The 12,140-nt window shown below is 34.4% G+C and overlaps 1 protein-coding gene across 1 annotated transcript; it reads right to left on the bottom strand.

The window, feature by feature from the left end:
• Positions 1–3,322: 3,322 nt before the first annotated feature.
• Positions 3,323–6,362, bottom strand: LOC124827914 (uncharacterized). Its single transcript, XM_047301089.2, has 2 exons — positions 5,302–6,362; positions 3,323–4,749 (listed from the first exon to the last, which is right to left on the bottom strand). The coding sequence occupies exons 1-2, from the start codon at positions 6,016–6,018 to the stop codon at positions 3,433–3,435; spliced, it is 2,034 nt and encodes a 677-aa protein (XP_047157045.1). The 5' UTR covers positions 6,019–6,362; the 3' UTR covers positions 3,323–3,432.
• Positions 6,363–12,140: the final 5,778 nt, after the last annotated feature.

The following is a 12,140-nucleotide window of genomic DNA, read 5'->3' as shown; positions in this document are numbered from 1 at the left end:
ATTTATATATTTAAAATACTTTTTTTTATTTTTATTTAAATATTCTATCATTTATTTTTGTGATCACCGAGATAATATAAATTTAAATATATATAGTCTTTTACTTTTTGAAACAGAAAAATAAATGAAATATTCACTTTTTGATAAGTAAATTCTGATACCATTTTCTTTTTCGTATAAAAATGTCCATAGAAATATTTTTAAATTATTATTTTAATTAAAAATACATTAAAGTTATAATTGTTATTAACATAATTTTAAAATAATAGTTATTTAATTTTTAAATCTTTCTCATTTTCTATAACTTAGTGCAAATTTTCTGAAGGCTTTAAAAGTTTCATTTTTTATGCAAGAAAGAATGTCTAAGAATATCTAGAAAAGTCATCAACTAAGACTAATGCATAGGAATTTTCATCTATACTTAATTTTATAAAGGTGAAATAAATCCATGTGAATTAATTCAAAAGGTTTATATAAAATACTTTTAAATTTGAAAGAATGTTAATTTCTTTTCCTTTTTGATGTGCAACACAAATTTTGTTAATTTGAAAATTGAGCAACCAATTATAAGATTTTTTAGATAACATTTTTAAGATGAGACATATGAGTACGAGCTGCTCTTCTATGCCATAAACACGTACATTCATGATTTACAATCAAACATGATATATTGGGAAAAAGCATGATTTAAATCTACCAGGTAGATGTTATGAGATCTCTTTCCAATCCAAACAATTTTGTCAGAACAATTTTAACTTGTTTTCATAAAGCTGTTCCTTTCCAATTAGTTGCAAAAATAAATAACATCTAATATAAAAGGATTTGGTTAAGTCTAGTTTACTTTTATGAATCAAATTAAAAAAGTTGCCAATTTTAAAGTCAATTATAATCCTAACGAACATAAATTACCTAACATATATTTACATAAACTTTGACTATAACTATCCATTCCTCATTTTTATTATTGTTGAAGTCTTAAAGTAAAAATAATTTTTTATATTAATTATAAGTTTCGAGTAAACAGACTTTATTTTTTTACGTTTCCGTATGTAAATTAAATTTGTATTATTTAATTTAAGTAAAAGATTTAAGTCAAAAAGGCTACGCAAAAGGAAAGCCTATTTTACGAGGGAAGGGGACTTTAGATTGTATTTAAGAATGTTTGGCCAACGAGGAAAAGGTTAGACAGAGTGAAAAATAAGATTTTTGCAGCCTTTTCCATTTGTGTGGAGAGAAGAAGGAGACAGGATTTTGTCTCAAATTCATTCAAAATGTCATGTCAAAGAGGGGGTAAAAATTAAGGAAAATGACACTTGAACAACCATTTTTGACAACATTTAGACACGCACACACGTGTCAAAATCTGAGTGGTCCATTTTCATTTAATTTTTCCAACTGGACCACTCAGATTTTGACACGTGTGCGCGTGTCTAAATGTTGTCAAAAATGGTTGTTCAAGTATCATTTTCCAAAAATTAAAAAGGCTTCTTTTGTCCAACATTACACTTTAGGTCGAAAATTTTACTCAACAATGGGTTTGGCTCAATTGTTTTCGGCTATTTCTTCATGCAAATTTCATAATTTCAACTCACATTTTCATAAATTTCTGGATTTCAAATATATAATTCGAAATATTTTTCTTATATTTTAGATTATGTATTTTAAATATACCGTATAAAATATAAAATATATTTTCAGATTATATAATTTAAAATATAAAATTTATATTTTAAATTATGCATTTTGAAATGCAAAAGTTGTATTTGGATTTTATATTGTGGAAAAGAAGTAAAAAATACGTTCTTAAATATAAACTTTACATTAATTATCTAGTTTATTTCTCTTGATTGCACTCTGGGCCAAAAATTATACGGAACAGATGGTTTTGAGTCATTAGTTTTTTACAAGGAGCAGGGATTTTCCCCTGCATCCCATGTTTTCTTCCTGCATTTTATACCTTTTAAAATTCTAATTATACTCTTCCTGAAATTAAAAGAGAAGGATAGCGAAAGATTTTGTGTGTTTTAATTATAGTTTTGGATTGTAGATATTTTAGATAGTATAATTTGAAATTTAAAAGTATTAATTTTATATATTTCTGATTGTACAATCAAAATGTAGATTTGCATCTTGTATTGTACCATTTTCAATGCAAATTTATATCTGAATTGTATAATCCGTAATGTAAATAGACATTTTAGATTGCATAATTAGTAATAAAAATTTGAAAGACAATTCAAAATGCAAAATTTACAGTGCAAATTTAAATTTCAAATTGCACAATTAGTAATACAAATTCACGTATGAATTGTACCATTCGTAATATAAATTTAAAAGACATATTAAAAAGGAAATTATATCTTTAAATTGTACAATATATAATACAGATTAATATTTTGGATTGTATAATCCATAATACAAATTTAAAAACAATCTGAAATATAAATTACAATCTGAATTTCACAGTTCATAATGTAAATTTATATTTTGAATTTTAAAATCCCTAATGCAAATTTGAAAAGTAATATAGAATATAATTTTAAATCTGATATGAAACTTTACATTACTCGTTATGCAATAAGATGAACACAATGAAGTTCAAGGGGTGGGGCTTCTGACACATGATGGAGCCAGTGGAGGTGCACAGGGGCGAGGGAAATTTGAAATAAATTAGGATTTTAAATTAGCTTTTAATAAGCCTTAACTAAGTGATTTTACACCAAGACTATGGGGTGCAGAAAGAAATCATCCCTATAAGTGCTACAAACACCCAAATTAGGTCCATGAGCTTGTGAGGTAAATTTTACAAATAACTTCTAATTAGGCCCACTTTAGGTGATTAACAACAATTGATTAAAACTATTTTTAATTCTTTTATTTGTAATAGAAATGTTTAAATCACTCATTGAAGTATTCAATTTATCACCCTGCAAATTTAAATCTAATACTTTTTATAAAAGAATCAATTACTTTCATACTTAACAGTAAATAAAATAATTCTATATAGGGTATCACAAAATGAAGTTCATAAAACTTTAGAATTTGAAAGATTTTCATCAAAATATAGGGTATTACATTGTCCTATATTTTTATTTGTTAAACATGCACTGATTTCTTTGTAACGACAATGAGTACGTAGTAGCACGCCAGAATACCTTGCGAAAGTTCAACAATTTTCTTTTTTTCTTGATAACTTTTTGGTGGAAAAACTGACATGCAATCTATGGGTAAAAGGTAGTAGTTAAAAGCCTAATCAATCATAGCCAGTCAATTCAGAATCATTCCTACAAAAAGGACAAGCGTGTTGAGTTTCAAAGTATAGTTGAAGACTAAGCATATAATTTTCGGTATTACTAATTTTAATTGTTGCATATTCCACATGAAGTTTTCATAGTGATCATCACAGTTTGTTTCAAAGCTCCTATTTACCATTTATGCAACTAAAGAACTAAAATTCTTAGAGCTGCGATTTGACTTTGTGCAGCTATTTGCATCTTCCAAAGCCTGGCCATGTGCTCCAAAAGAAAAATAGCGGTTCATCAATTTCTTATTGAAAGAGCCACGCTTATAGTTCAACTGTAGGCTGCCACCACCATCCATTGATCCATTGGAGCAAGAGGGTCTCATTATATCAACACCATTTTGCTTGTTATTAGAAGCATGAGAAGAGATAGATAGTTCTTGAAAAAGACCAGAAGTTGAATGAACAGGTAGAGGGCCTTGTGGCTTTACTTTAATCACACCTTGCATTAGGCCTGCATGAAAATATTTTCTCTCTGAAGCACTTGGAAGATAAGTCCTTATAGATAGTGTTCTTTTGTTGTTTGGAAGAGAACACATTTTTGAGTATCTTTGCCTCAATGGGATGGGAAGTTCCTCCAAGTTTTTCCTTGAACTAAAAGAATTCTCAGAAACATCATCTTCCAACTCCGAGGCTGCTTCTTTCGTCTCTCTTATCCCATGCCACTGCAGCAGAAACTTTAAACGCCTTGCACCATAATTAACAGAACTATTGTTGCTGTTGCATGGGGAATTGGGTGACTCATAATTGTTTATTTCACTTGACCATGAATTTGATTCCACACTTGCCTCATCATAATTGGTATCACATGAATTCTCAATGCCTGTGTACAACAGTATCTCAGAATCTGGTATTCTAAATGATGTTCCAGGACTTGCTCCAATACCATGAGTCCTAAGATGGTTAACAAGAGCATTTCTTGTCATGTAGTCCGTACACTTGGAGATCCCTCCAGCTGAAATTAAGTGCTTGATTAGAATGTCAGAAGATGTTGATCTTGATCTTGATCTTTGTTGCCTAAGATGATCCAAAGGGGTCATGCCATCAGTGTCACGAATGTTGAAATCAATTGATGAAACAGACATCAGTAATTCCACCACATCACATTTGATGTTATGCATCACAGCAACATGAAGAGCTGTTCTTCCTTCATTGTTCCTGACATTGATGATGTCCTTCATGCTCACAATCTTTTCACTTGTCAATTGCTTCATCAGCTCAATGTGCTTGTCCATTCTACAGAAACCAGGGCTTCTGAAACCAACCACTGCCATGTGAAGAAAAGTATCTCCATAGTTATTGGTTAAAGTTGCTAATGAGGGAGATGCTCCAATCAGAAACTCTACCACAGGTAAGTAACCTCTGTAAGAAGCTATATGTAATGCTGTATTTCCTTGAGTATCAGTTGAGTTTACAATATTATAGGATTCGGTTAGATTTCTCACAATCTGCATCGTTAACATGATGAAAATAAGTAACAATGAAAATAAGTAACATTGATTAGATAGTGTTGTGTGGTACTATCTGAATATTTCACTAAAAAAATTATATTTCACATACATCTTTGAGGGCCTGACCAAAAACATTTTGTTCATACTCTACTGCAGTTATCAACTCTCCCTAGCCAGTGAACCATAAAATGAACCAGGTTTTTCCATAATTTATTAAGGATCCAATATCAGGCCTTATGGATTCTAAAGTATAACATTACCATTTAACAAGTAGGACTCCTGAATTTTCTACAACCACATTCAGAGTGTGTTTGGTTTTCCATTGAGATTCTCTCAGACTGCAAACCATGATTTTGGACAAAAGCTACTTTTGTCCAAACCATAATTAGAGGCTTCTTCATCAAAAACAAACATATACTAAATACTAAGGCTGTGTTTGAATTTTCAATTACTCATATTGAATGATCCATGGAGTGGAATTGGCTTTCAAGGTGCCTTAGTAAGTGGAATTGACATAAAACAAACACAGTGTTAAGTAATCTGCCTCACCTCAACCTGGCCTCTTGCAGCAGCTGCATGCAAGACAGTAGATCCTTGGGCATCTCTATAAGACAAAATCTGAGAAACAGAAACACTTGCTAGAAGCTGTTTCAGTATTTCCAAATTCCCTCCTCTGGCAGCAGCATGAATGGCCCTGTTGATCACATCCCTCTTGAAAACCTTAGACCCTTCATCCAACTTCTCTTCCAATTCTGCTCCACTGCCAGCAAGACTCTCCTTTCTTGACAGAGCAGAATGAAGCAGGAGCTTGAAGACCTCACAGTTCTTGCCCCTGGCTGCAGCATACAGCATGTCAGTGACACCATACTCTCCTTCACCAAACACCAACAAAGGGTCTCTCCCCAACAACTCCAGAACAAAGTCAGCATCCCCAGCCGAAGCAGCAGTGTAGAGAAGCCATCCACCATAGCCTGCACGGATGAGAGAGTTGTGCCCTTTTCCCATCTCACACTCAAGCATGAGATTCCTAGCAACCTTGGACCGGCACTTGGCAACATCCTCAAACTTAGACTCATCGTCCCACACGGCTTCAAGGCGGCGAATGCGGCGGAGGGACGTGAGCTTGATGAGGAGGTTGGTGTCAAGGTGGAGAAGCTCAGTGACCAAATCATAGAGCCCATTTGCAGCGGCATAATCAATGGGAGATGCATACCACCATTGGTCTCCAGTGCTTTCCCAACGAAGAGGAAAGTGAGAGGGAAGCATAGTAACTGTTAAAAGTACCTCAAATCAGAGATGACCCTTTTGCAACAAAGGACAATCACAACCAGTTTGTGCAATTCTAGTTCGAAGCAGCAGGGAAAAAGAGCCCTTTGAGACCCCTCATAAAAGAAAAAAGTGAAAGCTAACAGAATAAGTGCTTATTCTCTTGGACTAAAAGTTGTTGGAAAGGAAAAACGAAAATCCTTGGAACTGAGGGTGTGATACATTAACCTTGTAAACAGTGAAGTAGAAGGCAACAAAAGTTGGATTCCGTAATAGGCCAACATGTCATGAACTTAAACAGTAGCAAAAGCAAAATGGTGAATGATGTTAGATGACAAAAAGAAAATGTGCAATAGATAGGATTCGTAAGAGAGGCCAAGGCCACGCACTTATCTTTGGTGGAGGAAAAGTTAAAAAGAAGGCTTAGAAAGATTAAGATTCTATGGTCCGTGAGCTCACAGCCAAAGGCTATTTTTACTAAATTATTGAAATTCCGTAGACCCCACTATGGTGGAGGTTGCTTTCATTCACTTGGGAAATTTCATCGATCTTGTCATCATTTGTAGAGGGACATGGCATGGAGCACCCATTTGGCCAGGTACATCAAAATCACAAATTTAGATGCGCAGAATCTTTTGTTCTTAGTTTAAGGCGCAGCATTTCCTCCACACATAATTGTTTTGCATGAATTGCGTCCTCAGAAATTATCGGCATGCTGAAATTCCACAATCCTAAAGTTTGGTGGTGTTCATAATTTGAATAGTTAGTTTTGCACAACAGGAATGGAGATGCGTTTTGGACACAATGACATGAGTTTTACTCCTTGGAGCCAATGATTTGCACAAAAGGAGAAGGGAACAAAGAAATGTAAATACCGAATTGAATGCTTGGTTGTCGTATTAAAGCAAAATAATAATAATGTTGTCATTTATGAACAACTTGCATTTCTGTAATTTTCTGTAATGAGTATAGAAGAAAGACAACAAACTTCAACTTTTATATTGATTTGTAAATGTTGTTAAAGAAGTCTACATATTCTAAAGGAGTATAGATGAGCTTAAACACATTAGGTAATCTTACTGATAATTTATTAATAGTAATATTTTATTATTTTTTTTTAATTTTAAATAATTTGAATATTTTTTTTACAAATTATATAGATTAATACTTTATTTTTTAATTAAATAAATGAATACTTTAATTAGATTTCTATAAAAAATTTAATTGAGTCAATTAACTTTGAATGTAATGCAAACACAAAATATTTTTGAATGAGTCAATAAATTAATCCACAATTTATAATAGTTTAATTTAAATTATAAAATTGTTTAATTTAAATTATAATTTTTTTTTATTCTGGTAAAGTTAAAATGACTCATTTTTAATTCAAGTCAGTATAAATCAACCTAAAATTGATTAACTTTACATGTTCAGTTTGAAAAACACTTTTGATTGTCTCTAATCCGAAATTAAATTTATAACGCCTGATGATTCATGATAAATGTACCCCGGTTGATCGAAAATTAATTTTAAAAAATATTGTTTTATACGCAATTAAAACATTTTAAAGTTAATATCTTATCAATTTTTTCAAAAACGTGGTTATTATATTATTTAAAATTGATATACCATACTAATAATTTCTTAATATTGTTCATTGTTTAGGTTTTCTGTAATAGCTTTTTAAAACTAAATTTATTCTTAATAAAGAATTAAATGATCCATAAGATTTATTGTGAAAAGTAGAAACTTTTAATGTATTACGCCACAGAACTTGAATATATACACAATTACTCCTCCTGATTCTTTAAACATAAAATCACTTATAGAAACTAATACAGTTTTAATGTAAATTCTTAAGTATATAAATTACTTGCAATCGGTTTTAAAAAGAAAATATTAATAGTTATCTCGAACTAAAATGTAGAAAGTTTGCACGATCTGTTACGTATAAAATCATTTCAATTGTGTATAGTATGAAATATTAACCGAGCGGTTACAAACAACCAACCGGATATTTAGGTAATCTGTTTATATCTTATTCTGTTTATATTTTATTGGACTTATATCAGCTCAAGATCCATGAGGTAAATTATAAATACAAAGCTAGGGCCAAAAGCCAGGGACGTCCCACTTACGCATCATTCACTAAATATTCAACTAAGAGCCGAGGCTCTTCAAATCACACGCCTAACTTGAGCGTCGGAGTACCTTTTGCAGGTACATCCTCCCTCGTCAAGAAGGAGACCGATCGGTTTGTGCCAACACCGGTCGGCCAATAGCAGGAGTTTGGAAGCGAGCGAGCGGCCCAGACACGTCAACAGGTTAGTCTCTCGGTCCCAAAAATATCCACCGAAACATTTTGGCGCCCACCGTGGGGCCGAGCGGCAAACCCAAATGGTGACCACGAGGAGCATGGAGGAACAACAAAGCACCAGAAAGATGATTAGAAACCACAAGAAACCAAGACGAGCGTTCGGTCTCGACATCACTATTTCGGATCAACACCAGAAACTTTCGACAAAGTAAAAACTACAGTAGATGAATCATCATCTCTACGTGAGACGTCGTCAACAAGATAAGTATTTTTTGAAATATGAATATTTCATAAAATATCTAATTGGTAATAGATATTATAACAACTATTTTTATGTTAAATATATAGTATAATCCATAATATATTATCTGGTATATGATATATAATATAGTACATAACTATAAATATAGTTATCTAATTATTATAACCGAAACATTTTCTGGCATGATTCAAATAGTCAAATAAATTATTGTGTTAGAGATAACTATCAACAACAATATTATAAAATCTCGAAACGGTTTTGATACCTTGTTTATTATCTATGTTATTTATTCGGTGCAATTCATAATATCTGGTAACCGAATCATTTATTATACGGTTATATACCATAATATATATCATCATGAGAATTTCAGCAATGAACATCTTGAACAACTATCTATCGAAATCCACGCCATCAACTAGGCAAGTGCAGACTAAGATCTAGTCATAAACGAACTTCATGCTTAAAGTATCATGGAATTCAATTAACGAAGGGGAAGTCTCCTATTGCAAACACTGATTGCCAATTTTGTCAGCAAAGTTCATAATTAACGATCAAGTCCAAGACCGAGCGGTAAATCCCCCTCGGGAGAGAGGTAAAGCCCTCTCAAAGACGAACGGTAAATCCCGTTCACTAGGAAACAATCCTAGCTCAAAGCAGAGGTAAAACCCTCTCAAAGACGAACGGTAAATCCCGTTCACTAGGAAACAATCCTAGCTCAAAACAGAGGTAAAACCCTCTCAAAGCCGAACGGTAAAGCCCGTTCCCTAGGAAGCACTCCTAGGTCGAAGACCGAGCGGTAAATCCCCCTCGGGAAAGAGGTAAAGCCCTCCCAACGACGAACGGTAAATCCCGTTCCCTAGGAAACACTCCTAGCTCAAAGCAGAGGTAAAACCCTCTCAAAGTCGAACGGTAAAGCCCGTTCCCTAGGAAGCACTCCTAGGTCGAAGACCGAGCGGTAAATCCCCTTCGGCAAAGAGGTAAAGCCCTCCCAACGACGAACGGTAAATCCCGTTCCCTAGGAAACACTCCTAGCTCAAAGCAGAGGTAAAACCCTCTCAAAGTCGAACGGTAAAGCCCGTTCCCTAGGAAGCACTCCTAGGTCGAAGACCGAGCGGTAAATCCCCCTCGGGAGAGAGGTAAAGCCCTCTCGACGACGAACGTTAAATCCCGTTCACTAGGAAACACTCCTAGCTCAAAGCAGAGGTAAAACCCTCTCAAAGTCGAACGGTAAAGCCCGTTCCCAAGGAAGCACTCCTAGGTCGAAGACCGAGCGGTAAATCCCCCTCGGGAGAGAGGTAAAGCCCTCTCGACGACGAACGGTAAATCCCGTTCACTAGGAAACACTCCTAGCTCAAAGCAGAGGTAAAACCCTCTCGACAAATGTCGAAGACCGAGAGGTAAATTCCTCTCGGTTCTGGTTGAAGGACGAGCGGTAAATCCCGCTCGGTTTATGTCGAAGGTCGAGAGGTAAAACCCTCTCGACAAATGTCGAAGACCGAGGTAAATTCCTCTCGGTTCTGGTTGAAGGATGAGCGGTAAAATCCCGCTCGGTTTATGTCGAAGGTCGAGAGGTAAAACCCTCTCGACAAATGTCGAAGACCGAGAGGTAAATTCCTCTCGGTTCCGGTTGAAGAACGAGCGGTAAATCCCGCTCGGTTTATGTCGAAGGTCGAGAGGTAAAACCCTCTCGACAAATGTCGAAGACCGAGAGGTAAATTCCTCTCGGTTCCGGTTGAAGGACGAGCGGTAAATCCCGCTCGGTTTATGTCGAAGGTCGAAAGGTAAAACCCTCTCGACAAATGTCGAAGACCGAGAGGTAAATTCCTCTCGGTTCCGGTTGAAGAACGAGCGGTAAATCCCGCTCGGTTTATGTCGAAGGTCGAGAGGTAAAACCCTCTCGACAAATGTCGAAGACCGAGAGGTAAATTCCTCTCGGTTCCTGTTGAAGGCCGAGCGGTCATTCCCGCTCAGTTAATGTCGAAGGTCGAGAGGTAAAACCCTCTCGACAAATGTCGAAGACCGAGAGGTAGATTCCTCTCGGTTCCGCCAGAAGGACGAGCGGTAAATCCCGCTCGGTTTATGTCGAAGGTCGAGAGGTAACACCCTCTCGACAAATGTCGAAGACCGAGAGGTAAATTCCTCTTGGTTCCTGTTGAAGGACGAGCGGTAAATCCCGCTCGGTTAATGTTGAGGGTCGAGCGGTAAAACGCTTTCAAATTCCGCAAACGCAGCCTCCCTCAAACTCATCAGTCCTATAGTTAACCACGGCTAAAGCCAAACGCTTAACTCGGACTTGGGGGGCATAATGTATAGTATGAAATATTAACCGAGCGGTTACAAACAACCAACCGGATATTTAGGTAATCTGTTTATATCTTATTCTGTTTATATTTTATTGGGCTTATATCAGCTCAAGATCCATGAGGTAAATTATAAATACAAAGCTAGGGCCAAAAGCCAGGGACGTCCCACTTACGCATCATTCACTAAATATTCAACTAAGAGCCGAGGCTCTTCAAATCACACGCCTAACTTGAGCGTCGGAGTACCTTTTGCAGGTACATCCTCCCTCGTCAAGAAGGAGACCGATCGGTTTGTGCCAACACCGGTCGGCCAATAGCAGGAGTTTGGAAGCGAGCGAGCGGCCCAGACACGTCAACAGGTTAGTCTCTCGGTCCCAAAAATATCCACCGAAACAAATTGGTTTTACAAAAAAAGTAGTAGTTATATCTGTTATTTTACTCTTTAATATATCTTTTTGTATTTTTTTAATCATCAAAATATCTTTTTATATCTGCTATTTTTTTCTATCAGGATCTAAAATATAGAATATTTTCATTTATTATATGCAAGATTTAGTTAATAATTTTAATAAATATGATTTGATTTTTAAAACTTTTAAAATATTCATTTCAAAATTTAAATATGTTGTTCTCTCATTAACATATTTTACATTTTTTTTAATTTTTATTCACATATTCTCACTTTAGGTTACGGTAATTTTAAAGAATGGTAGTCTATATTTGAATACGTTACTGTTATGTCATAATAGTATCTTATCCATTAAAACAATATAAAAATATCACTTTTCAATAGATACTATGTTTTTTGTATTATAATAGTATCTCGCCATAGTCAAATCGTGTACTAACATTAGTGTTAGATATAAAAAAATATTAAATTTCTTTGAAAAAAATTCTCTTAAATAGATTTATTAGAGGTAAGGATCAATTCTCAAATAAGTTCTCAAAAGTTTTTGGAAAAATTTTAGTAGATAAACTTGTGTAATTTAAATTAAAACTGAACATATGATTTTATATTAGTTCATCTTTAATCTTATCTACATCAAATATTTTCTTTTGTCAATTATTAAGGGTTGGACTGTTTACTAAATTATTACCTATTGTGACTTTTACTTCTAACTTACAACAAGTACATTAAGTTACTTTGATAATCTTTTAATTTTTTATTGTGATTGAACAGTAAGTACAATATAACCAAGTACATGACAATGGATTTACAAATATACTTATCTCACTG

The sequence above is a fragment of the Vigna umbellata genome, chromosome 1, assembly GCF_029865625.1.
Source record: "Vigna umbellata cultivar VRB3 chromosome 1, Vumbellata_1.0, whole genome shotgun sequence".
Classification (NCBI taxonomy): Eukaryota; Viridiplantae; Streptophyta; class Magnoliopsida; order Fabales; family Fabaceae; genus Vigna; species Vigna umbellata.
The sequence above is the reverse complement of the archived record's forward strand: the minus strand, read 5'-3'. Positions and strand labels throughout refer to the sequence as shown.